This window comes from Equus asinus, chromosome X (genome assembly GCF_041296235.1).
Source record: "Equus asinus isolate D_3611 breed Donkey chromosome X, EquAss-T2T_v2, whole genome shotgun sequence".
Classification (NCBI taxonomy): domain Eukaryota; kingdom Metazoa; phylum Chordata; class Mammalia; order Perissodactyla; family Equidae; genus Equus; species Equus asinus.
In genome coordinates, this window is record NC_091820.1 from 122462 (window position 1) to 150060 (window position 27599).

At 57.8% G+C, this 27599-nt stretch overlaps 1 protein-coding gene across 2 annotated transcripts in view; it reads right to left on the minus strand.

The window, feature by feature from the left end:
- PPP2R3B (protein phosphatase 2 regulatory subunit B''beta) overlaps window positions 1-20942 on the minus strand; it is a 53457-nt gene extending 32515 nt beyond the window's left edge. Inside the window, exon 1 of one of the 2 annotated variants that reach the window (XM_044768261.2) lies at window positions 19744-20942. In XM_044768261.2, the coding sequence (XP_044624196.2) occupies window positions 19744-20064 (321 nt within the window). In that variant the 5' untranslated portion in view covers window positions 20065-20942. Of the gene's footprint in view, window positions 1-5427; window positions 5975-19743 lie in introns of those variants that run through there. The other variant, XM_070502956.1, reaches the window with a different exon arrangement.
- Between the last annotated feature and the right edge of the window lie 6657 nt (window positions 20943-27599).

Below are 27599 nucleotides of genomic sequence, written 5' to 3' on the forward strand. Positions count from 1 at the left end.
GCTGGTGCTGCGTCAAGGGGCTGGGGGCGGGGGGTGGTGGCGAAGCTCCCGAGAGCTCACAGCAGACTCCCAGTCAAGTGTGCAAACCAAATGTACATCCTGTGCCTGGTCCCCAAACCCTCCAGCCGACGACGTCAGGCTGCCGCAGATCAGCAGCGCCCGGAAGCAGCAAGATGCGCTGAGGGGAACCATCCTCAACTCGGGACTCAGAAAACACCCCAAGTTCCCAGGAAAGTGAGGCGTTCATGATCAAAACGCACAAACACACATGGAAGGAAGGCACCATGGGGGAAAGACGGCAAGCAGGGAGCAGCCGGGCTGGCGAGGGCTCCGGACTCTGGTGTCGTTGAGAATGAGAGCCGACACGCTTCACATATCAAGACAGGGAGAGGCTTGAAGATGCAAGAGTGAGGAGACTTAAGACAGCCCCAAATAAAACGTCCAGAACAGGAAACACACTTGCTTTCTGGGTTGGAGAGCAGAGCAGCACAGCTGGGAGGGACTCGTGCCCCGGGAGGGAGGAGACGCAGGTGCTGAGCCTGCAGCTGCAGAGCTGGAGACACATCCTGAGACCCGAGGCCCAAGGAACCCCAAGCAGGAGTCCTCGGAGCCACCCACACTGCACACTGGACGACGAGACTGGACAACACCCAAGACAGCGGCAGATCCTCAGAACCTGCCACAAGGAGACGGAACGGAACAGAAAAGGGGACCGTCTCGAAAGGAGCGACCCAGGAGCCCTGCAGCCAGCTTCTTGACAGAAATGCAGGGCCAGAGCTGGAGGAGAGCGGCTGCCCTTTCGCCCAAACGCCACCTCCCGGGAGGTGTCTGCCACACGAGACCAACACGGAGACAGTTTGAGACCAAAACAGAAGAGAGGCAAAAGCGAGCTGGCCACTGTCAGCAGACGCTGGTCCAGGATGTGCGGGGGACCGTGCGTCAGGCAGAAGCCAAGTGCTCCTGACGCAGGTCGGAGATGCAGGAAGGGGGCGTATGTGGGGCAAATCTCAACACGCTGACTGAGTAAATCATCATAAGAAGGTGATTTCATTTCTTTTTAAAAACCCTCTGAAGGCAACAACAGCAGTGTAAAATGAATGGGGTTGTGGAATGGAAGTGTCTGAGAGTTTTGGTTTTTTTTCTTGAGGAAGATTAGCCCTGAGCATTTGCCGATCCTCCTCTTTTTGCTGAGGAAGACTGGCCCTGAGCTAACATCCGTGCCCATCTTCCTCTACTTTATATGTGGGATGCCTACCGCAGCATGGTGTGCCAAGGGGTGCCATGTCCGCACCCGGGATCTGAACTGGTAAACCCCGGGCTGCTGAAGCAGAATGTGCGCACTTAACTGCTGCGCCACCGGGCCGGCCCCCATCTGAGTGTTTTGAGCTGGAGGGCAAAGGTATTAATTTTTCACCTGGAAAAATCCAGTAGTGGCCATTTCTAGGATGAGCAATCGGCTAGGAGCAAGGGAATACTCCAAAGTAGGAGAGGAAAAGACAAAGAGGAGGCAAGACAGGACGGGACGAAAATACACCAAGACGGACGAACAGTCATAACACGTGTAAACAGACAAACGGCACAGTTCAAAGATGAAGATCAGAAGAAAAAAGAGAATCGTGTCTATTTACAAGAGACACACATAAGACGTAAGGGCGCAGAGGGTGAACATCTCAAAAGATGGAAAAGGGTCGAGGGGCCGTGGGGTGGCTGGACTGACGTGCACACAGGAGGCGGAGGTGTGGACAGCACTAGAGAGAGGCCAGGCGACCAGGGGAAACGACGGGCCTCAGAGCTGGCCGACGCCGGCCCCAGGAGCCCCACACGGACACGGCAGACGCTGTAGGGAAAAGCAGAGGTCCAGCCCCCAGGGAGGCCGGGCCCAGCTCCCCGGAGCGATGACAGAGCTGACCGGACAACGAGAAACAAACAGCCTGCTGCGGACACGGGAGATTTACAAGTTTAATCTCCGGGACAGAAATAGATGCGGCCCCAGCACAGCTGCAGCTCTCACATTCTTTTCCAACACAGAGGGTGCCCGTTGGGGGCTGGCCGCCTCCTCGGCCGCAAAACAGGTCTCAGCAGGTCCTGCAGGGACCGTGGGGCGCGTTCCCCGACCTCCAGGGGACGTGGCCAGATGACTGGGATGAACAAAAGCGGCAAAAACACACACGTGTGTGTGTGAAAGGAGAGTCCTAAAGTACGGCTCGGGCCTCTTAAAAAATGACAACCAGCCAACCAGGGGGCACTCGGGTCCCCAAGCCTCTCGCCTGGGCTTCCACCCGCCCCATGCGGGCCCCCTGCAGCCCCGATCAAGGGGCACCGCCTCACAGAGAGCTACTTCTCTAGAGGGCCCCGGCAGCCTGCTCCCTGACTCGACCCCACTCCTGGGACCTCAGACTCGCCCGCGGGCCTCCCAGAACACACAGTGGGGCTGAGCGGCGCCCCCATGACGAAAATTCAAGCCCTGGGATAAAGCAAAGGCATCTCTTTTCCCGCAGAAAGGTATGGGGGAGCCCAGCAGAAATCCGTCCAGCTGTGTCTCTGGGGTCACACCTCCCAACACCAGCCTCGGACGGTCAGGTCCCAGAGGGGTCAGAGGGCACGTGCTGGGACATCGGATGGGTCCCTCCGACTCCAACAGGCCAGGACAGGGCACAGGTGGCAGAATGAGAGCAGGCCAGGCAGGGACGTTGGGCCGGGGCAGCCAAGCCCAGCAGCGTCCTGGGTGGCCCTGTCTGAGACCGGATGCAGCAGCGAGGCCGGGACGGGGCCCTGGACGGGGCCAGGGAGCTCAGGGGGGCGGCCTGTGGATTCCAGGCGAGCCCAGGCCCCAAAGATGCTGCCGCCCAACAGGAGGCCCGCGTGGGCCGCGAGCTTTCTCCTCGGCTCCCGTGGACCGTCCACGCCAGCTGGCAGGAGGTGCGCTAACTAAACGCGCGAACAACACTGCACGCCGACAGATGGGAGCCAGAGGTCAAAGTTTAACACAGGGAAGCCAAAGACAGCAACAGGGGAGCCAGGCCCTGCACACGGGTTCGTGCAAAGGCTCTCCCTCCAGCACAGGAGGGGCCGGGCTCACTGTGGAGGCTGCTGGGCCTGCTGCGCTCACAGGATGGAGCAGAGCTGGGTCCCCAACATTGACACAGACGGGGAAGCCCGGCTGAGTGGGGTCCCCGGCCTGGACACTGACTGTCAGCTCGGCTCTGCACCTGCCCCACAGGACGGGCTCCCATGGGGGCGTTCATGCGGGTCTGGAGTGGCCTGTGAGGAGAGCCTGCATCCACAGCCGAGTGGACAGAGGGGCTGCTTCCGGCTGCCGGGGTCCTGGGAATGTGGATCAAAGCGGGTATTCATGACCCCTCCTGCAGGGTACTGTGACCCCACCCACACTGTGACCCGCTCGGCCTGGGACCTGCTTGGCCTGTGACCCCAGAGTGTGACCCACTTGCCATCTGGGACGGGCAGAGCTGGAAGGCCAGGCTGTCACCACAGGGAGGGGAGGTCAGCTCAGAGTCCAGGACTGTCCCTAGGGGGTGGCCACACTGGGGTCTGGAATGACGCTCAGCAGGGTCTGTGTGCCCACCTGAAGGACCCTGCAGGGAGGCTGGACGGCATGTCTGGGCCCACAGCAAGGTGACAGAGCGGAGGAGCGTGGTGGGCAGAGGCGCCTGTCAACTGCGCCTGAGCCTGTGTGTGGAGAGCGGGCGATGGGACCCCCGGGGTACGGGACGCTCAGGACCCCTTCGAGCGGGGTGAGCTGAGCACGTCCTGGGCCTGAGGGAGCCTGCGGTGACCACCGGGAGCCGGCGCTGCTCAGCGCCCAGAAGACCCAAGAATCCCTGGGCAGGGCAGGTGGGTGGACATGGGAGGCGGGAGCAGGGATGGCTCCACTGTGGACGGCACAGCCGCACCCCAGGGTCCTCTGCTCCGGGCCAGGGGGCCCACTGAGCAGGTGGCGTGGCCGTCAGGCTGAAGCACCACACCCTCCCTCCACCCCCAGCCTCTCCCAAAGACGTTTGCTGACCCCCGCAAGGCTGTGTCCCGAATCGTCCCTCCAACATCCTGGGGTGAAAGGAGCCAGGAGAACTCTCCTTCTGCTCCCCCCACAACCCCCATGAGAAAGACCCGCTGGTCCACCGCCTGCAGCCCAGGGAGCACTCACGTTACGCAACGCACATCGTCACGGCTGAGAAACAAGGTTGAGACATGTTTTCTGTGAAGGGAAACAACTTCCCGTGAAATGAATTCATAAAGTTTGATTCCCAAAGAGTGATTTTCGTTTGATAAGCAGCAGCCCTAAAGCAATGCAGACTTTCCTGCATGGGCTCTGCGGGGAGCCGGGCCCCCAGGCACGACCATCCTGGGGGAGGCTGGAGGGATTTCCGGGTCTCCCACACAGCCCAGCGGACCGTCAGGAGAAACCCTAACTGCCCCACACCTGTCTTCCTATCGTCAAAGCAGGACCAGCGTGGGGCAGATGCCACTCCTGGGTCTCCAAATGCAGGCACTTTCCTTAAAATCTCGGGACAGACTCACACCTTCCCCAGCTGTAGACAAAACTTCCGAAGTTGGAAGACACAAGACAGGAAAAATTCCCAAGCTGTGTAAAAGCTGAGATATGATCCCAGAAAAACTCCCATTAAAATATCAGCAGAAAGCAGGTCTTTTTTTCCCCCAGACGGCCCGGTCTGATTGGATGTCATTTTTTTTGGCCACAACAGGACGTTAAGTCCTGGCCTGGAGAAAAAGTGCGGGTGTCTAACTGCAAGAGGCGAGGCGTTCAGGGGCAGGAGCCCCGGCCCCACGCCCTGCGGCCCTGCCCCCAGCACCGGCCCGGAGCTGAGGAGAGGACAAGATCTGCCACGGAGACCCCTCGAGTCACAGAAAGATTCTGGGGATCACGGGCTGTCTGATGCTTCCAAATGACTGGGTCCCTCAAACTAACTCGTAACACGTCCGAGGTGTAGACACAGCAGGTCTTACTCCTCTGAGCACACACGACCATGGAGAGGGTGTCTACACGGCAATTACTCACTATCAGCACCGAGCCATCCACTTGCCCGGCCCATGTGTGCAGATCCCCACAGCCCCGTAAACACCATGTGGCCGAGAAGGCCAGGCGTCCCACAGGGCCGTGTCATCAGGGAGACGGCCGTGACCATGGGCCAGGCTTCCCCCTGGGACCACACGGTCAGGCCCCCACCCAAGCCGGAACCTCTCCCCGCGCCGGGGGCTTGCGTCCTGGCCGCACCGCGGCACCTGCCACCAAAACTCCAGCAATGGGCGCGCTCTTAGGAGCTCTCCCAGCGACTTCACGTGGGACCTGCGCACCCTGCATGGGTGGGTTCGAGCAGCCCCCGTCCCCCCCGACACCAGGGAGGGACTCGGGAGGGACCCGGGTGGGCCCGGGGGTGACATGCGGCAGACCTGGACCTGCTGGAAGGCCTTGAGCCTCTTCTTGAAGCGGGAGGGCAGCACGAAGTCGCAGCCGCGGGCCAGCGAGGCCAGCTCCTGCCTCAGGTCGGGGTCCTGGCGCAGCGACAGTTCGCGGAGCCGCATGTCGGCTCGCGTGGGCCGCCGGGGCCCGGGCCAGGCACCTCGCTCTCGCTCTTGCTCTCGGGGCTGGGCCTGGCCGGGGCCGGCGGGCTCGGGGCGGCAGCTGCGCCCGGCAGGACGGTCGGGGCGGCCGGGCTCAGCACGCTCCATGCGTCGCCGGCCAGGCGCTGTGGGGGCCGGCCCAGGCGGCGTGCATTCCACAGGCTGAGGAGGGCACATGGCTGGAGGAGGGGTGGCGGGCCACCCCTCCCGCGGGCGGGCGGGCGGGCGGGCGGCGGCTGTGCAGGCGGGAGCGGACAGCCGGACAGCCGGCGCGCCCTGACCGAGCAGCTCTCTCTGCGCGGCTGCTGAGGGCGCGGGAGGCCGTGCAGGGGGCGGCGTCTGCAAGGACCCCAGCTGTGGCTCAGTGCGGACGCACAGGGCACAAACAGGTCAGCAAGGACAGCCGATCTGGGGCCGATCTTGGGCCGCCTGCCAGCGCTCGCACAGCGGGGAGGTGGCGCTCTCCCCAGAAGCAAAGCCTGCCCGCCCGCCCGCGACTAAAGGGGCCCAGATACAGCCAAGCAGCTGTTCCCTCCCTGAAAATGCGCTGGGAATAAAGGGGTCTGCCCGCCCCAGCTTCCCCTGCTAGTTAGGGGCTGAGAAAACATACTGAAGCTGCAAAGGACACTGGAAAGTTTTCTTTTCAAAACTCGGGTGGGGGGTGAGTATTCTGGCTTCTGCAGTCTTGGTGCCGGTTCCACACGACAACGTAGAATGTCAGGACAGGGCAGAAAGTACCACAACATACAAGGTAACAATATGGAACCCAACGACAGCGTGGAACGTCACGACAAAGTACCAAGTAACCAGAACGTCCAAAATAACGACAGTGCACGAAGTACCGACAGGGCACAACATAACCACAACGCAGGACGTAGCGCCAACGCACACCGTAAGGTAGGAGCCGGTCACATAAACGCCAACAGGGCAGCACACAGCAGGTGCACTGACGATGCGGCCGGCGGACACACGGACCCCAGCACCTCTGCCTGCTCCCGCAGGAAGGGCCGAGGCTGCGGTGGGGGCTGAGTCGACTGCCAGGGCCCACGCCGGGTGCTGCGGGCACGGAGCCTGGGGGAGGCGCTGCCTCCTGAAGCCCAGACGTCTGCTGGGAGAATCTCTCAGGAGGAACCCACCGTGAACGCACCTGCAGCAGCAGGGCAGGACCGCGGGGCCCGGCCCACACCCACCCACACCCATAGGAACCAAAATGCCGGAGGATGTGAGGCGGGTGGGAACACGGCGTCCCTGAGGGTCCCCCTCCCGCCCCTGCGAGGCCTTTGGAGCAGACGGGCGGAGAGAGCGTGCGGCTCTGCTGCGGGTGGCAGGACACAGGACCGGCGTGTGCGGGCCACACACCCCCGTCTTCTGTGACACAAGCCTCTGGCACTGGCCGGTCTCCAGACACCCCTCCCAGGCCTTCCTCCCTCCCGCCCAGAGGGAAGCCGGCCCGGGCGGCCCCACTGCACGGAGGGGGCAGCGCCTCATGCACTCCAGACGCCCCCTGGGGCCCGCTCACCCTGACCCTCGGCCCTTGGCCCCCGGCCACCTGGGCTGCGTCCTGGCCCACAAGGCACGGTCTCCCCTGCAGATCAGTGCGCTCACTGGCTCCCCGCTCCGCTTCCACCTTCTAACCCCGACCCCGAGAGGAAGAAGGGGTTTTCATCTGTCACTGCTTCTCCCTCCTCCGTTGGGCATCCTCCCTCCCTCCTCCCACCGAACTTTATGAGTGTCCACTGCAAGCCCGGCACGGCGGCCACACACGTGGACAGCGGGCCAGCCCTGTGCGCATGGAGAGCTCAGCCCCACGCACAGTGGGGAGTTTGTGCTGCAGAAAAAAGCAAACCCACAAACACAGGAGTCCCGAGAATAAGCCCTGGCAGCCCCGAGCAGCCCCACGCGGCGGGAGGCCCTGGGCTTCAGAACACACCCCGTCCTGGACCAGGCCCCACTCGGCCGCCCGCCCGGGTCGAGCTGCATCCCCCGAGATGTCCCAGGACCCCAGCGATGCCTCCCCAGCCCGCAGCTCTCCTGGCCACCCGACAGGTGGATGTGGCCTGTCCGTCCCAGCCCCTGGGGACAAAGATGCCCAGGAAACGACCCTGGTGGTCACCAGGCTTGGTGTCAGACAGTCTGTGGGTTTGGACAGATATGTAATGATGTGTGTCCACTGTCACGGGTCGTGCAGAGGAGTTTCACTGCCCTGAAGCCCCCGTGCTCCGTCTGTCCATCTGTCCCCGTCCATCCCCCTGGGACACTGGTCCTGTCTCTGTCCCCTAGCTCATCCCTTCCAGCGGGTCCCCTGTGGGGTCACACAGGATGGAGCCTTTGTCTCCCGTCCATCGTCCTCACAGCCTCACTCGTGTCTCAGAGTCCTGCAGGCCCCTCTCCCGTTCCTCCTCTGCCTTCCCCGTCCCTCGGCCCCATTGCATCCTCCTCTCCCACTACCCCAACGTCCTCCAGGACCTGGGTCAGCCTCCAAGTCCTCCAAACAGACAGACCGGGCCACGTGCGACAGCGAGAGGCAACAGTAAGATCAGGGGCCGCGTGACCCACGGCGGGTGTGGGCCCTGGGGCAGGAGTCCTGCAAGCTGTTCAGACCAGAGCCACACGCAGGACGGCCGCCCAGCACCACTTGAGCTCCCAGGGTGGAGCAGACTTCTGTGCTGAGGGCGCGGGCCTCGATGGGGCTGTCCCCGAGCAGCAGGAGCTCCCCACGCCTCCCCGGCCAGCACAGTCCTGGCGCTCACTGGGCATCGGGTTTCCACGCACAACGGGCCGCACCTGCTCATTCACTCTGCTTCCCTCCTTCCCTGTGAACCTTTGGGAAGAGATGCCCTCAGTGCAGCCTGAGAAAGTGGCGGGTCCTCCCCTGCAGGCCCACAGCCCCCGCAAGGTGGCCTTACAGCTGGTCCCACGAGGCGGCAGTGTGGACGTGCCACCCGAGAGCCGGGCTGGGCTGAGGGGGCGGCCGCGCATCCCCATGCCAGCACTGACTGGAGGGTGCTGGTGCATCGGTGCCCCCTCATGGCTCCGGGAGCGCCCCTGCCGTGACACACGGGACCAGCGGGCCGGGGTGAGAGCCCAGGGGCGGCAGACAAGCAGTCACAGAACCGCCCGGCACAGGTTCACGAGCTCAGAGGACGCGCTCAGCTCTGAATCCGGGTGGCTGGTTACACGGCACAGCTCAAGCTGCCCGGTGCAGCACCCAACAGTGAGTGCCCAGAGCAGAGGAGGTGGACGGGGAACCAGCAGAAACCCAGCAAACTGGTCAAGCCCCCACTGTGGAGTCGCCAGGTCAGGTGAAACTCAACCACTGCAATCCTGCTTCCCCAGTTTCTGTTGGAAACTCTGCAGCTGGTGCCAGGACATACGAGCCAAGTCCAGTAGTGACGGCTGGATAAAAACTAACCTAACTTCTTCAACTAAAACACGGCTAGGGGCCGGCCCCGTGGCACAGTGGTTAGGGTTTTGCATGCTCCCCTTCAGCGGCCTGGGGTTTGCAGGTTCAGATCCTGGGTGTGGACCTAGACCACTCAGCAGCCATGCTGACAGGGTTTGTAGGTAGAGGCGTCGCACATACGAAACAGAGGAAAGTGGGCACGGATGTCAGCTCAGGGCCGATCTTCCTCAAGCAAAAGAAAAAGGAAGATGGGCACAGATGTTAGCTCAGGGATAATCTTCCTCACCAAAAAAAAGAGGAGGATTGGAAACAGATGTTTGCTCAGGGCCAATCTTCCTCAGCAAAAAAAAAAGTTACAAACCAGAAATCTTAATACAAATAGACAAAGAAAACTTTTCCTAATTTGTCCGTTCCTCAATAAACTTCGGGGAAAGATTAATAGTTCTTCAAACTCTCAAAGGTCATTTACAAGCGAGAGAGGGAGACAGAGAGAGGAACTAGCAGGCATGGAGCGTCTTGGGACAGGGAGGGAGGAAACCACGGGCCTGGACTGGCCGCCGAACTGAGGCCACTTTCCAGCTGGAGAACTTCAGCCCCCCCGTATGACAGCCACACCCCGTGGGAGAGCTCGCTCAGGAACGTGGTCCCTCAGCACCTGGACAGACAACACATCCCTGATTTTCTGACCGCGTGGGAACAGCCCAGGCCCCTGTGCCCCTGACGCCCGAGCCACGGGCCGGTCTGAAGACACGGTCACGAGAAGCAGAGGGAGCCTGCTGCCGTAGGGGTGGGGGGCAGCGGCTATCTGGGAACACGCTTGTGAAAAACCTGCATGTGCACAGCGCCCGCGGCTCGGGGCCCAGGGTGGGCACCTCTGAGGCCTGGCCTCCTTCCCAGGGGTAAGTTCCTGGGTGGCAACACGGACAAGACACCTCCTCCCGACTCCAGGCTCGTCCTGTAATTCTCGAAGCTCGGAGCCAACCGTTGGCCAGAAAACTAAGAGGTGATTTATTTCCTGTAATTGACTGTAAATAAAATAAAACAGCTATTCCCAAAAACCGGCTCAGAGGCCCGTCTAGAGTGCACTGTGTTCAGTCAACCGCCCGGGGGGAGGAAGAGGCACCCCAGGCCGGCCCGCAGCCCCGGCTCTGGTTGCATCTCCCGGCTCCCTGGCTCCTGAAAAGGACAAGGCAGCCAGGCCACAGGCTCTGCAAGGCCGGCTGGAATATGCGAGGAGCGAGGGGACGTCCTCATTCCTGTGTGGCTCTGAGCACTCATTACAGCGCCCGCGACGGCTTCCTGCTGGACTGACGCACTGTATGAAGTCTGGTCCTGAGTTTCCAAGTTTACCTTCCAAAAACAATTTCTGAATTGCACTGTGATGCAAGAATGCCGTCTGCAGACAGGAAGGTTTTTTGTTTGTTTTTGTGAGGAAGATTAGCCCTGAGCTAACATCCGTTGCCAATCTTTCTCTTTTTTCCCTTGAGGAAGGTTGGCCCTGAGCTACCATCCATACCCATGAATCCGGGCCACCAAAGTAGAGCATGAGGAAATTTAACCACTAGGCCACAGGGCCGGCCACCAGGACAGGAAGTCTGTGACATTTGTTCAGACTTGCTCTGTGGTCTAGGATGCGACACCCAGGACAATACCTTCCAAAAATGAAGGTGAGACCTCCACTTGCAGATAAAACAGAGGGATGGAGACCAGAATTACCGCCCGGGCTAAACTTCATAAGGCACCTTAAGGAGGAAATGATAGCAATCTTGCACACACTCCTGCAGAAAACAGAGCGGGGGACATGATTCCCAACTCATTTTACGAGGCCAGCGCTACCACAACCCCAAAGCCAAAGACATGGACACGAGAAACCAGGCAGATCTCCCCCTGACCGCACACAGGTCTCACAAAGACGTCAGCAGTCAGAACCCAGCAGCACACGAAAGAGACTATTAACTGTGATCAAGTGGGTTTATCCGAGGAAGCGAGGTGGGTTTAACACCCAAAACCAACCCACAAAACGCCACATCACTGGCCACAAGATTAGAAGGAACGTGACTTTTCATGTTAAGTGTTCTCAACAACCTAGGACCATCAGGTAACCTCCTCGATCTGGTGAAGAGCGTCTACAGAAAAACTCATAACCAATATCATCCTTGACGAAGACTAGATGGTGTCTACCCAAGACGGGACACAGGGAGGCTGTCTGCTCTCGGCACGTCCACGATCCCAGCCACAGCGCTCAGGCAAGAAAAAGAAGTTACAGGGGCTGGCCTGGTGGCATAGTGGTTAAGTTCGCACGTTCCACTTCAGCAGCCTGGGCTTCACTGGTTTGGATCCTGGGTATGGACCTATGCATTTTTCATCAAGCCATGCTGTGGAGGTGTTCCAGATACAAAATAGAGGAGGATGGGCACAGACGTTCGCCCAGAGCCAATCTTCCTCAGCAAAAAAAAAAAAAAGAAAAGAAAAGAAAAAGAAAAAAGAAGTTCCAGGCATACAGACCGGGAGGGAAGCAGTAAGAGAGTTTTTATTCCCATATATGGAAAATCCTCAGCATCTCTGATTGACTACTAGAACTAACATGTGAGGTCAACTCATCAAGTTCACAGGATACAAGACTAAAAAGATAAATCAGTAGTGCTTCTAGAACTAAGACGACAATTCCATTCACAGTAGCATCGAACAGAACAGCACACTCCGGGAAGGCTGCCCAGCGAAGAGAAAACACTGCTGAGAAAAACAACAGATTCAAAAATGAGAGTCGCTCCTGCTGGAGGCCTGGAGGAGCAGGGCTGCTTCCGAGGATGAACGGGTCGGGCCGAGACAATGCCTCAGCAGGCTTTACGTAAAGCTGGACAGGAGGATCCCAAAAAGCGCGTGGAATGCAGAGACCCTCCACCTCGGGAGTCCACCCGAGAGAAAGGGAAACGCAGGTCCTCATGCAGACTCACTCACAAGGGCCCCCGGCAGGATTAACAGACAGCTCGAAACGGGAAATGAGCCCAGGTTCATCGACGGGGAGACAAGTGCGGCAGTGCCACCCGTGGACTCGCCCAGGCAAGAAGGAAAGACAGACCGAGCCCTGAAAGTCGGGGAGCGTCACAGTCTGCCACTTAGATGGGAACGCAGCTGGCACGGACCCACTTGTCAGTGCAGAAGACGTCGCTGAAGGAAGTGGAACAGCCGACACTGGCTGTGCAGGGACACGGGGGGCGCCAGACGGGAGCAGGCGAGTCCTGAGAGCAGAGCAGCCTTCCTCGTCCTTTGGGTCCTAAACGGGAAAGCACTCCATCTTCAAAAATCAGCCACCTAACTTCCGACAGCCAGGTGACAATACCAAACCCAGGGGGCTGCACTGAGGGTCTCTGCACATCGTGGACACAGGGGCCCACCCTGCACCGGATGAGCTCCCTGACCAGGCAGGTGCTCCACAGCAGGACAGGCGGCTGATGTGTAGCCATCGTCCGTGGCTGCTGGAGAGGCAGGTGCCTCGGCCCAGGCATCCGCCTCGGGGAAGCCTCAGAGCCCTGTGGCGGCAGGCCTGATGAGGGGCCCCGACAGCCAGCGTCTCCCCGCAGAAGGCTAAGGGATGGCAGAGACGCAGATGCAAATACAGCCTCTGGAAAGCAAAGTCGACTATCTGCAACAGTAAATTGACAGCGTCCAGTAATTTCAACGCTGCATGTATGTCCTGTAGAGTTAGGAAGGACTGCCTTAAACATGCATGGTGCACACACACCAAGACGCGACGATGGCCCCACAGCGGACCTGGGACCTTCAAACATCACCTCCCGATGGGGCCCTGCACCCACCTCCTCCCGCACCCAGCTGCACTCCGCTCAGCCGGGCTGGCACAGGCCGGTCCTGTGCTCCCTGGCGGCTGCTCCAGGGGCCCCTGCCCAGGATCCCAAGCACCCACACTGCCCTCGCACCTTCCTCCCGCCAAGCTTGCAGGGCCACCCCTCCCTCTCCTGCCCGCTGCCCCACATGGCGCACACCTCCGTCCTCACTGTCTCCCTCCCAGCTGGCCTAACCCAGGGGTTCATTCCTACTCCCAGGAGCATTGAGGCCGCACGGACCACTCGCATGCGGGTCATAGGAAAGGCTCAGGCCCCCTCCTCCCAGAGCCTGAGGCACAGCGCTGGAAGCAGACCAGGGAGTAGGCCTGGAACGGACTCGCCCTCAGGAGCAACCAACCAGACCCCGGGAACACGTTAGGGGTGCAAATCCCACACACCACCCCAGACCCCAAAACTGAAACTCTGGAAGGGGCTCAGCCAGCTGTTTTCACAGCGTTCCCATCCAGCCATCCTCAGGGCCCGCCCATCGGGCTGTCCTAACAGGCCTCACATCTGTCCATCCATCCTCACGGCCCTCCATCCATCCGCCCACCTGTCCTCAGGGCCCTCCAGGGGATTCTGACGCTCTCCCAGGTGGAGAGCCGCTGCCAGGTCCTGGGGTGGCCACGAGGACCTCATCACGCGCCCCGAGCACCTCACATGCTCACAACACAGCACAAGACCCTACAGCTCTCTCTGCCGGGACCTTTTCCAAAAATGCGCTGCTTCTATACACTAACAACGAACCAGCAGAGAGAGAACTCAAGAATACAACCCCATTGACAATCGCAACAAAAAGCATAAAATACCTACGAATAAATTTAACCAAGGAGGTGAAACACTGTACACTGAATAGCGTAACACATTGTTGAAAGAAACCGATAGTGACAGAAAGAGATGGAAAGAGATTCTGTGCTCATGGATTGGAAGAACAAACATGGTTAAAATGTCCATACTACCCAAAGCAATCTACAGATTCAGTGCAATCCCTATCAGAATCCCAATGACATTCTTCACAGGAACAGAATAAAGAACCTTAAAATTCACACGGAACAAAAGACCCCAAATAGTCAAAACCATCCTGAGAAAAAAGAAGAGAGCTAGAGGCATGCCAATCCCTGACTTCAAAATCTACTACCAAGCTATCATGATCAAAACAGCATAGTACTGTCACAAAACACACAAAGAGATCAATGGAATAGAACTGACAGCCCAGAAATAAAACTGCACACCTAGGGACAGCTAATCTCTGACACAGGAGCTGAGAACATGGACAAAGGAGAGTCTCCTCAATAAACGGTGCTGGGAAATCTGGACCACCACATGCAAAAGAATGCAAGTAGGCCATTATCTTTCGCCATAAATTAACTCAAAATGGATCAAAGACTTGAAGGTAAGACCTGAAACCACAAAACTCCTAGAAGAAAACACAGGCAGCACGCTCTTTGACATCGGTCTTAGCAGCATCCCTTTGAATATCATGTCTCTTCAGGCAAGACAAACAAAAGAAACAATAACCAAATGGGACTACGTCAGACTAAAGAGCTTCTGCAAGGCAAAGGAAACCACGAACAAAACGAAAAGACAACCCACCGACTGGGAGAAAATATTTGCAAATCATATATCTGACAAGGGGTTAACCTCTAAAATAAATAAAGAAGTCCCAAAACTGAACTACAAAAAAAACACAACCCGATCAAAAGATGGGCAGAGGATCTGAACAGAGATTTCTCCAAAGATATAGAGATGCCAACAGGCACATGAAAAGATGCTCATCATCACTAATCATCAGGGAAATGCAAATCAAAACTACAATGAGATATCACCTTACACCTGTCAGAATGGCTGTAATTAACAAGACGAGAAATAACCAATGTTGGAGAGTATGTGGAGAAAAGGGAACCCTCATCCACTGGTGGTGGGAATGCAGCCACTATGGAAAACAGCATGGAGATTTCTCAAAAAATTAAAAATAGAAATACCGTATGATCCAGCCATCCCACTACTGGGTATCTATCCAAAGAACTTGAAATCAGCAATTCAAACAGAGCCATGCACCCCTATGTTCATTGCAGCATTATTCACAATAGTCAGGATGTGAAAGCAACCCAAGTGCCCATCGACCCATGACCGGATAAAGAAGATGTGGTGTAGATGTACAATGGAATACTACTCAGCCATAAAAAAGACAAAATCGTCCCCTTCTCAACAACACGGATGGACCTTGGGGGTGTTATGTTAAGCGAAATAAGACAGACAGAGGAAAACAAACACCATACGACTTCACGCATATGTGGAAGATAAACTAACGCATGGACAAAGAGAAGAGAAGAGTGGGTAGCAAGGGGAAGGCGTTGGTGGGGAAGAGGTGGGCGGTGGGCAAAGGGACACATATGTATGGTGATGGATGAAAGCTAGACTATTGGTGGTGAGCGCGATGCCGTCTACACAGAAACTGAAATATAATCATGTACACCTGAAGTTACACAATGTTGTAACCCCAACAAAATAACTCTAAAAAAAAGAAATATATAAAAAATGCTCTTGAAAGGTTCTGAAAGCCTCTGTTAGTCTGGCCCCAACCTGAGCCCTTCCCACAATATTGCCTCGATTACTGATAAAATTGATGTAAAAACCAGTAAAACAAACTTAAATCTTAGGCAGTCATATCAGGAAACGAGGGCAGAGCGAGGGGAGTGTCTGGTTTTATCTAAAGGAATTGGTCTCTAAAATCCTTGGAAGACATATTTGCTGAAAGAGGTGGTATCTGAGTCCCTGCTGACTCGGACCTCTGACTGCCCCAGCGCCCACCACCTGGGCCTCTGCTGGGGATTGTCCTCTGCGACGGGGGAGCCCGACCCCACCTCCCTCCTCTGCTCTGTTCAGATGCCCCCTCACCCCACACAGGGGACTAGCTGGACCGGGGAGCCCGTCTGTGGGCTGCAGGGAAAGGCCAGGCTGAGGATACGCCAGGGTTAGGGAGCCCACAGGTGCTCTCCAGCCATGCCCTCAACCTTCATAAGCCAGGACTCACCCACACGACAGAGAGAAACCAGGACCCCTGACCCAGGGAGGGACCGGAACCCACCCAGAGCCGGGTCAGGACCCCCAACCCGGGGAGAGGCCGGAACCCACCCAGAGCCGGGTCAGGACCACTAACCGAGAACTTCCTGAAGGTGCACAGGCTCTTCTGAGCTGGAAACAAAGGAAGGTGCGTGTAGGGACAAGATACGCAGAGAGCACCCGGCTTCTCCTCACTCCTGATTCCCAGGGTCCCGGGGGGCTGCAGGGCTGAAGGAGGTGACACTTGCTGGGTCTGCTCCCAGGTAGAGCCTGAGGGCTGGTCCAGGACCCTGGCCCTTCCCACTGCTCCCAAGGAGGGGGGCCTCAATGACTCTCACCCACTTCCTATAAGTTCTTAAAAAACAAAAAACGATTGAGGACCTTTCTCATAGCATCTTATGTATGAACATTACTCTGAAATTAATTTCCCATGTATTGGAGCGAAACACGTGGAAGTGTATGGAAGAACGTGGCAGAAACTGTATCTGTCAATAGCACCCTGAATGCTTCAAGAATGTCAGATTTTACAGCCACACCTTATTTAGTGATGCTTGTAACAGAGGAAAGATTCCTGTCACCCACACACATTAGCACAGCTCTTAACAGGGTCCTCAAAGGGTAATGGCTCTTCTCTCAAACATACGAACCAAAGACACTGAAACTCTACAGGCTAACAGAAGGTTAAGAATTTTTATTACCGTTCTCCCCTGACGTAGCTGCTCCACGTTCCCTCCCACCACAGAGCAACAGCTACATGTTAATCCTACTTAATGACTAGAAATTGAGCTTAAAATTATTAGTAACTAAAATTAATTTATATTTAAATGTAGTTGCATTGAATAAAAATGTTTGCATTACAAAGAGATTTTTCCATTTCTTCCAAAAGCCCCCAAATTCCAAAGTGCACATTAAGTCGATATGGACCTGCTTTCCCATTGGATGTTTTTGAAGCCTGGGTTCATGGGAAGAAGGTTGTGGGGACGTGTGCAATTGTAGGGGAACTGGGCTCTGTCCCGGCCATCGTTCTGAACTAGTTACTGGGTGCAAGACGGAGTTAAGAACCTGCATTTCAGGAGAGCACCCTTTCTTGGTTCTCCTTTAAATACGAAGGTCGGATGCCACACATCAGCAGGAACACAGGGCTGAGTCCCGAGATGGGGTCAAAGAGAAGGGAACGTGGACGGTCCACCGAGGCACCCCGGCCTGAACCTTGACCTTTTCCCTCCCAGGTCATCACTGGGTGATTAAGTGTGTGGAGAAGCAGCTCATCCACATTAAGCTCTCGGTTCCCTTTGCAAGAACTTACTTTAAAAAGCACACTAGGGGGGTTGGCCCGGCAGTGTAGTGGTTGAGTTTGTGTGCTCTGCTTTGGGGGCCTGGGGTTCGCAGGTTCGGATCCCAGGTGCAGACCTACACCACTCGTCACCACCTGTGGCAGCAACCCACACAGAAAATAGAGGAAGACTGGCACGGATGTTAGCTCAGGGACAATCTTCCTCAAGCAAAAAAAGAGGAAGATCAGCATGGATGTTAGCTCAGGGACAATCTTCTTCAGCAAAAAAAAAAAAAAAAAAGCATGCTAAGGGTTTCACAAGCCTAACATCCTGGTTGGTATCACTGGCCTCACACTGGCCTCAGTGTGCACTCTCTGCTCCCCAACTACCATTTTCCCTCCATAAAGACGGGAAGGAGACCTTCCAAGTGCCCCTTCACAGAAGACGTCTGCCAAACACAGAAAGCCCCGCCTCCACCATGACCTCCTGGGGTGGGGGACACCAAACAGCAACCCCAGCGCGAATTATGAGTCATTTTGGGGTGTATTGTGGACACACCCTGCTGTGTTTTCACGGGAGACGTGCCTCCTCAGACTGTTCGCTGGGGACCTAAACGGGCTGACGACGGAAAGGCCTGGCCAGGCGGCTCACGCTCAGTCCTGTGTGTCTGTGCGCTTGAAAACATTTTCCTAACTGTGACAATCTCTTCCTCGGGCCCCCGGGCCCGCCCTCCCTGGCAGAGTCTGCAGCTGGGGATGGAGTTTTGCAAACACTGCTTTAGGGAGAGTAAAGGAACGAGCTCTCGTCATTTCGTCCCGACAGGTCCTCCCGGATTACGCGCGTCTCAAAATTCAGCCAAAGCAGGCCAGCACACTCCGAAAACATCAAGACGTGTTTCAGGGCGACTTCGGGTGCCAGACAAGGTGGACCACTGCTTACTGACCACTCGGGGACGTTTAAGGGGAAATCACGGGGTCAACCTCAAGAGAGGCTCCTCGCGCTGACTCAGTCTCTCTGGTCTGGGAAACCGCGAACCAGAGGGACCTTTCATTTCGTCCTGCCTCCGCCGGCAATTCCTGCTGACTCCATCATTCACACCCATGTAGTCCCCCACCGCTGACCAGCTCAAGCCCCTGCACCCCGGTCTATCTCAGTGCCCCCACCCTGCAGATGCCCAAGCAGCCGGCCATGGAACCAAGCACAGACTCCTCAGCCCCAATTCCGTGTCCCCCGTTCCTGCCATCACAGCACAGTCCCAGCTAATCAGTGTGCCTCCTGCCATCCGACTGCTCTGCTCTGCTCTGAGCGTGACTCCACGTCTGATCTTCTCAGCATCTGAACATCTGTCCTCGGAAGGTCCTCCCTTTACCCCCTTCCCTGCCCCCCAACTTCAGTGCACTCCCCAAACCCCACAACTCACTCCCTCCACATGTCTGTCTCCAAGTAGAAACGACCTCTCCCTGCTCTGAATGCTCAGGCTTGCTTGCGGCTCACTGCCTGCTGTGCAAAGATCCTTTCCACGTGCACCCAAGCTGCCCTCCTTGCACAGAGCTGACCCGCAAATATCCTCAGTCCTAAGGGGATTCTCGCAAAGGCAGGGATCACGAAACGCAAGATTTGCCTTCCTGCATCTGAAACACATTTAATGACACAGCGAGCAGCTCTCGCAGTAAGACATGGGCACGCCCAGTAAGATGCCATCGGGGGAGGGAGGAAACTGCCACTGCTGGGGCATGCTCTCTGGTCCCCAGCCCTCCTTGCAGATCTGGTTGCCTCAGTGCAACGAGGGATCCGGGTGAGACTTTGAGAAGCGTCAGGCTTCCGTGTCCATGGGTCCCGGGGCCACGTGTCCCTGTGGGGCCAGCCCAGCCTCCTCCTGGGCACATCTGAGGGTCTCACCCAGGGGGTCTGGGAGGCAGCTTCCCATTCTCCTCGGGGACTGACTTTTGAGAAAATGCCCTAGATCCCTTAGAATGTGTCAGAAACCACCCAGAATTCAGAGCCAAACGTGCCCTTAGCGGCCGGTCCGCTTCAGTTGGGAAACCAGTGGACTGACTGCCACGCGCAGCCTCGCTTCATCACGCGCTCAGTGATGCTGCTGGGATGCTGGCTCCAGCTGGAAAACGGCACAAGTTCCAGTATTTCCCGGTTTAGGAGAATTCCAGGTGTGCAGTGTGAACCGACCGCCTGTCAGCAACACTTTGTTATGGGGACACAGTATCAAACGTCAGAAGGGACTTCTTACACGGCTGTCCAGCTCGACTGTCGACAGATTAGGGACAAAAGCAGACTAAGCAGGGACAAAACCTCTAGGTTCAAGGCGAGGAGGAGAAACCGCTGCCAAGTGGCTCAAACCAACCCGGAGAACTTGAAACAAACTGCAAGATCACGCCCAGCTGGGGACTCTCAAGGACGACACTTTTGGGAATGTAGGGTTTCTTGGGGGAAACAGACCGAAGGCGACCGCGTGGCCACGCCTGACACCCGGCCACCAGCTTCGGCCACCACCCAGCCTCGACCCGAGTCACCTGGGCAGGTGTGAGCATAAGGAAGTGTCACTTACTCCTCTGGCCCCTGCGGACCGACGAGGCCCGCGCGCGTGCGGCGCGGCCCTGGGGCTCGAGGCGGCGCCCAGCGGGAGCGCGGGGAGCGCGGGGACCCCCGGGCCGTGGCTGGCGCGCGGCCTGCAGGCGGCGCCCGGGGCGGCCCACGGGAGCGCGGGCTGGTGGGCGTCCCCGGCGCCGTGCTCGGGGCCCGCGGGGGCGCGGATGCGCCGCAGGCCGTCCTGCAGCATCGCCTGCGTGCTGCTCTCGCTGAGCCAGCGCAGGAACAGCTCGTCCACCTTCATCTTCAGCACCGGCTGCAGCACCTTGCCGGGCGGCATCTCGCGCTGCCCCGCTCCCCGACGAGGGGCCCCGCCTCTGGCACCGCGCGCCCGCCTGCCCGGGGCCAAGGTCGGCCCGGGGACCGAGGCCTGCAGACCCCGGAGCGGAGGAGGGCGGGGCTCGGCGGGGTCCGGGGAAGGCGGGGGCCGCGGGCCCGGGGTTAGAGGTAGAGGAGGCCCGGCGGGGTCAACCCGGGGCGAAGGCACAGTCCGATTGGCGGGGGTCGCGGGCCCGAGGTCCGGTCCGGCGGGGTTCAGCCCCGGAGTCACGGGTAGAGTCCGGCCCGGCGGGGTCAGCCCGGGGCGAAGGCAAAGTCCGGCCCGGCGGGGGTCAGCCTGGGGTCAGGGGTAGAGTCCGGCCCGGCGGGGGTCGCGGGCCCGAGGTCCGGCCCGGAGTCACGGGTAGAGTCCGGCCCGGCACGGTCAGCCCCGGGCGAAGGCACAGTCCCGCCCGGTGGGGTCAGCCCCGGGGTCAGAGGTAGAGTCCGGCACGGCGGGGGTCGCGGGCCCGAGGTCCGGCCCGGAGTCACGGGTAGAGTCCGGCCCGGCGGGGTCAGCCCCGGGGTCAGGGATAGAGGCGGCCCGGCGGGAGTGAGCCCGAGGCGAAGGCACAGTCCAGTCGGCGGGGGTCGCGGGCCCGAGGTCCGGCCCGGAGTCACGGGTAGAGTCCGGCCCGGCGGGGTCAGCCCCAGGGTCACGGGTAGACTCCGGTCCGGAGGGCGTCCGCGGAGACGGCGGCGCCTCGGAGCCGCAGGCGCTCTGGGTCCGGCCCTCTGCGAGGCCGGCAGCGCTCCGGACAGCTTCAAAACGGGCGCGCCGGCCGCGCCCCCAAAGATGGTCGCCTACGTCGCGCGTCACCGCGACGCGTGACGTCATCACGGCGGCGCACGTCGCCACGCACATCTCCCTGCTTGGAGAGGCGGCGGGCTGCCGGGGCCTTGCCGCGGGGACCTGCCGGGGGGCTTTGGTGGGGTCGGGGAGCGTCCGGGAGCTGGGCGAGGTCGGGGACGGGGGAGGGCGGCTGCCCCACTCGAGGATTTTCTGCTTTTAGGCTTTTTTAGGGGTGCGGCCCACGCCGGCGAGGCGACCTTGCAGCCGCGAGGATGCGAGCATGCGCGCTGCGTGCTCGCCGGGGGTGGGTGGGGGGGAGGCAGCTGGCCAGGGGGTCGAGCATGCGCAGTGCGTGTCCGCCGAGAGCGAAGCGGAGGCCCGGCGGCGTGGAAGGGGGACGGCAAGAGAGCATGCGCAGTACGTGCCCGCCGGGAGCGGCCGGGCATGCGCAGTGCGTGCCCGCTGAGCGCCGGAGCGAGCATGCGCGCTGCGGAGCCCGGGGAAGCAGTTTTTAGTTAAAACTGGTGACTTGAGACCGCCGAGGGCCCCGTTGACGTTAATTTTATTTATCAACCAATAATGGTGGCTTGGGGGTGTGCGACTACTTTAAGCGCTGGCCTTTGAGGATGAGAATGAACTGCATTTATAATTGCAAAAATAATAAATCTCTTGGAGGTGAAATGACTGACTTAAATGACCTTTGGCCCCCTGGCTCCCTTATTTCAGTTTCTGCTTTTAACAGCATCGATAAATCGTGCCCACTGCGCACATGCACCTCTTTCCTTTATGTCTTCATCTTTTTTTTTTTTTTTTTGGTAAGATATTTTCTTTTTCTCCATTGAGTTTATTTAAAAAGTGGTTGGGTTTGCTCCCAGTCGGGGGTAATTCCGAGGTCTTAAGAGCCGGGTTCTCCTACTTGCCTGCAGTATAAATATAGCTGGACTCGCCAGATCGCTTTCTTTCTTGAGCTATGGTTTTATTTTGTGCGTCCAGCGATTGCCGCCTGGGTTTGTATTTCTTGACTGGCGATAAAAGCCAGGGTATGCTCGTCGGGCAGGAATTCTGCAAAGTTCTTTCTACTAATTGGGAAGCAGACGCTGGTGTGTGCGAGGCTGTCGTTTCTGGAGAGCCATAAATCTTGGTACAGATCTCTGAGTTTATCGCCTACAGACATCTTGTCAAAGAACAAATGAGCTTTTCACTCGGGGTCTTTCAATGAGCGGCCGGGCGCTGCTCCATTCATCCGTGTGGTTTGGGGGCAGAGGCCTTTGGCGAGCGCCTGCACAAGACGGCTTTTATACACCAGGGCACGGCGGGGAGGCTGAAGGTGGATCTTTGTGCCGAGGCCAACGGGACAGAAATAAACGGCGGGATGGACACAGAATGCACCTTCAGTCTGTGCTGGCGGGGCAGAGATCCGGCCCTGGGAGCACAAAGGGCCGCTGTGAGGCCCAGGGGCCTGGGATGTGCATGCACCGCCCGCCCCCAGACGGGACCAGGAGGCTGCTGATGGCAGGAATGGAAGTTCTGAGCGTCCCATCCGTCTTCCAGGGGTGGCCAGAGGGATGGGGGTGGGGACAAGGAGGGTGCAGGGGGCCAGGAAGGTTCTGGAGGACGGTGCATGAGATGAGGGTGGGGGGAAAGGGGAAGCTGGGTGGGCTTGTTATCCAGGGACGGCTGTCCCTTTTCTGAGCCCACCTGAGCCCAGGTGGCTCGTGCGGCTGCAGCCCAGGTGGCCCCTCAAAGCTGGTCACACGGCTGCAGCTGCTCAAAAAGGCAACATGTCCCCTCCGTCCCATCCCTCGGAAGCACAGTCTTTCGCCCGAGCCGCAGGTGGCCGACTGCACGCTCCGACCTGGGAAGCGAAGACGCCCCAGAGAACGCGCCCTGTGAGCTCGCTTGTCCTGGGCTGACCCTAACGCGGCACATACGTGGCTTGTGCAGCTAGACTTCAAAAGAGGATCAAGTTTATATCTGCCACGTGTGTTCCGCCTCAGGGGGTCTCTTTCTTCTCTGTTTAATCCGTGTTTCTGTCATGAAAACGGACTCCGGAATAGCCATGAACGTGCACGTGTTTGATTTCAACTCATTTCCTCCCCAGAGAGCCGAGGAGAGAGGAGTTCAATAAAGCACCGTGTCTGGGTTCTTTTCTGATGATGCTGTTTACGAATTCCGCCTGCGTGACCTTCCCCTCCCCTGTTTTTATTTGCGTCTCTTTATTGCTGATGGATTTCCTTTGCAACATTTGGTTTCGTTTGTCGCCTGATGAGACTTCCTTTCGCACGATTTTAAAGTGGGGGGATCTGCTCTTTTCACCGTGCCGAACCTCGAAACGTCCCAGGACGTGGGACGGGCGTGTGCGAGCCCACCGGCCGTCGAGTTCCGCTGCTGAAGGTTGCATATTCCGTTGTTGTCGCTGGAATGTCTCCTTTGAACCACTGTCACCCCTGCGCCCCATTCCTTCTGGGTCGCATGCATCTCAGACCCCCGCCCACCGCTTTCCCCTTGATTAGAACCAGAGTGTTTTTCGGTGCTGGGTTTCCAGCGAGAGCACCGAGGCTCCAACGGCCTTTGAAGGTTTTTTTCAGCAAAGACGGTTTTATGGTCATTCCTCATGTGCCAGGGTTTCACTGCAGCCAGGACAAAAAGGGAGGGAAAAAACCATTGAAAGTTTTCTATCTAAGCTGCCGCATTTTAAGTAAAACGCCACGGGACCTGGCAATTGATAAAAATAATTTTGTTTGTTAGCCCCCATTTCGAAAGCTTTAAAGGAAGAATTAAGTGTGTCGAAAAAAAGAGGAAAAAGGAAACTAATTCACAGCCGTTCTAACCAAACTAAAGAAAAGAAAAATCCTACATGATAAAAAGAAAAAAAGATCCAGGGGGGTCTTCAAATGTAACCTTTTACGGAGGTTCTGCATGCGCGTGGTTTTTTGCTGTTTACGATGAACGTTTTCAGACGTCGCTTATTTTCTTGGTTCAATAGCCCGTTTTAATCGCTGGCTTGTGGGGGGCTCCGGAGGTCAGAGGTCGTGGGTCTATGTGGTCCCTGTCCATGAAATTCTGCCCCTTTGTAGGTTCTGGGTCTGCTTCTTATTGTTTTTGTACAGCTTTGGGCCGAACGCTCGTGATGACCTGTGACTTCTCACGATCCGCTTGCCCGTCTCGATCAGTCTCTTTTAATCGACCTAGAATTTATTTATTGTGCTGGAATGCAGCGTAATTAAACTGGTGGCTATTGGGTCTTCTGAGTGTGCGTTACAAGCCCGGGGACATAGATAAATAACAGGCAGGTCGCGATCTCAAAGATTTCCTGGTCTAATGGGGTGGGAGAGGGCAATTAGATAATTAGATAATTCAGTAATTCAAAGTGCGGTTACACAGTCCGATGTGGAAGGTTTGTGATAGAGCGACAAATATAGGAAGAAATGACAGACCGAGGGAGGGAGCATCACCTCGTAGAGACCGTGCCGTTGAAGCCTAGATTTTAAGGATGATTAATTCTGGAAAGCAGGGTGTGTGGCAGACACACACAGCAGAGGCAGCTGGTTTGGAAGACGGTGTGAGTTTCTGTTGCGAGGGCATCCGTGTCAGGCAAACATGTTCCGAGTTTCCCGTGTGCACGGTAAACGAAATCAGGAGGCTGGAAAAATAGGGATCCGCATTACGTTGGGGGGAAACCTGTGATAAAACTTGTTTGCAATACGTTGGAGGCGGGAAGTGTGCCCAGCAACCCCAGATGAGTTCAGACAAGAACGGGGCAGATACAAGCAGATTTTTGGAAGAATATCGGACAGCCCGGAAAGGTCACGGGTGGAAAATGAGTGGCAGGGTTTTGTAAGCCGTCAGAAGTGCCCGTTACCACACGGCCTGGGGGAGAAGACCCAGTGCGGGTTTAGTTTGTATTTTTCTTTTCTTTTCTTTTCTTTTTTCTTTTGAGGAAGATTAGTCTTGAGCCAACATCTGCTGCCAATCCTCCTCTTTTTTTTTTTTTTTTTTTTTTTGCTGAGGAAGACTGGCCCTGAGCTAACATCCATGCCCATCTTCCTGTACTTTATATGTGGGACGCCTACCACAGCATGGCTTTTGCCAAGCGGTGCCATGTCCACACCCGGGATCTGAACCCTCGAACCCCAGGCCACCGAAGCAGAACGTGTGCACTGAACTGCTGCACCACCGGGCCAGCCCCCCAGTGCAGGTTTAATCCCCTTGGCGAAGACAGGTGAGAGAATTGAGATGGACAGTGGGCCGTGGTGGAGATGCACCACTGAGAATAAAAGGTTGTTATCTTACCCGCTGCGTTTGGAGATGGTTGTTGCACACTGTTCACTGACTGACTCATAAAATGCAGAGCCGTTGAAGGTTTCCAAGCCAGGGAATGAAATGACCCAGTAAGTCGGGGGCAGTGAAGAGGAAGATCAGTTTCGGGCATGAGCGTCTAGACGGCCGTGAGGGCGGTACTGGGACCTCAGAGGGTGCGTTCGTGCCTGGGACTCATGGACACAAACTCAGGGGCTTCAAACAACACGTGTTCTCCAGCACTTCTGGGGTCAGAAGTCCAAAGTCGGACTCTGTGGGGTAAAGTCAAGCTGTCGGGGGGCTGGGTCCTTCGGGGGCTCCAGCGGGGGGTCCCGTCACTCGCCCGTTCCAGCTGCTGGAGGCCCCTGCGTTCCTGGGCTCCTGGCTGCCCCCTCTGTGTTCACAGCTCGTTGCTCCAACCTTGCTTCTGTCATCTCGTGCCCGTCTCCCCTTCTGTCCTCAGGTCTCCCTCATGAAGGAGCTTTGCGATGACATTGGGCTTCCCCACCTCCTCAGGACCGTCTCCCCACCGCAAGAACCCGGATCTAATAACGTCTGTGAAGTCTCTTTTACTGTTGGTGTTAATTTGCCACAACAAAGGACCCCAGATGGGGCGGCTCAAACCCCTGATGGTCTCAAGTCCTGGAGGCTGGATGTCCGACATCCAGGTGTGGGCAGGGCCGGTCCCTCCTGAGGCCTCTCTCCTTGCCGTGTGGATGCGTCTTCTCCCTGTGTCCTCACGTGGTCGTCCCTCTGTGCGTGTCTGTGTCCTCATCTCCTCTTCTCATCAGGACCCCAGTCCTACTGCATCAGGACCCGCCCTCATGTCCTCATTTCACCTCCATCACGTCCTTAAAGACCCATCTCCAAATCCCGGCATGTGCCAAGGTCCTGGGGTCAGGGCTCCAACATATGGATTTAGAGGACACAATTTAGCCCAGAGCAACCTGTGAATGGGGCCTTGTGTGGAAGCAGGGTCTTTGCAGGTGTGATGAAGGGCAGGATGGAGAGGAGGGCTTCCTGGAGGAGGCGGCCCTGAATCAAGGATGGAGAGGAGGGCTTCCTGGAGGAGGCGGCCCTGAATCAAGGATGGAGAGGAGGGCTTCCTGGAGGAGGCGGCCCTGAATCAAGGATGGAGAGGAGGGCTTCCTGGAGGAGGTGGCCCTGAATCCAAGGACAGCGTCCTCCTCAGAGACAGAAGAGGAGACGCAGACGCAGAGGAGCAGCCCCGTGAGGACGGAGGCAGAGATGGGAGGGAGGCGGCCACCAGCCCGGGTACCCTGGAGCCCCGGACGCTGGAAGAGGCAGGAGGGACCCTCCCCTGGAGCCTGCGGAGGGAGCGCGGCCCTGCGACCCTTGACCCCAGACTCTGGGCTCCAGGACGGGGGAGGAGGAGGCTTGGCTGCAGCATTTAAGACACTAATAACGGCAGCGGGACCAGCGACGGGCTCCCGCGCGCCTCTGCCAAGCGCCCCAAAGGGCAGGATGGCCAATGTGGGGTCCCTGTCGCCCGGGGGTGTACGAGGGGGCCTCGAGAGCTCCGTGGCGGGGTCTGACTTTTGCACACGGGCACGGTGCACACATCTCCACCCCTTCTAACTCGACGCGGCTGCTCCCCGACCCGTCGGCAGCCAACCCGCAGCCCCGACAAACCCCTCTTTGTCCCACACGCTCCCCTCGGCCGCTGGTTCCGAGAAATAAGAGGTAAGTTGAAAAATGCGCCTTTTTTCCACCGTCTTCATCTCTAATTGAATCCTCCCCCCCCCCCCCCCCCGGCTCCCCACGGCGCCGTTTGGCCTGTTTTGATGATCAGGAAAAGAATTCTGTATTTGGGTAATAAAATTTTCTTCGTTGCCGTCAGCAACCTTCAACTCAATTTCCCGTCCCCGGAGACAGTGTCCATTAGAGAATCGAATCGGATTCCTTATTCATAGGGAAAAAGTTCCAATTTAATCTGAATATTCAGCGCTGTGGTCGGGGTGATGGATGGCGCGTGGAAGCGATCCCGGTGGAGGGAATGCAGGCTCGGCGGGCGCCCGCGATGGAAGGAGGTGATGAAGTCGGATCCATCTGCTCACCAAAGTGCAGAGACGCACATTAGGCCGCGCGGTCCTGGCTTCTCATTTCCTTCCCGGCTGGAAAAGGCATCAAACGGGGTCACGGATGCAGAATGAATGCACGTGAGGCGGGAAAAACGCAGCCGCCGTTTAGGCCAAAAAATGGGGGCACCCGGGGGTCTCCGTCCTCGTGAGAGATCGGAGCCGAGGGCACGACCGGGGCGTCGGGCGTGAGAAGTGGGGGCTGGAAATGGCCCGATTCGCAGCCTGGAGGGGAAGACGGTGGGAAGCACACAGGGCGACTCCGTCTCTGGCTCCCGGGACGCGGTGGGGTTTGGGGTCCTGAGG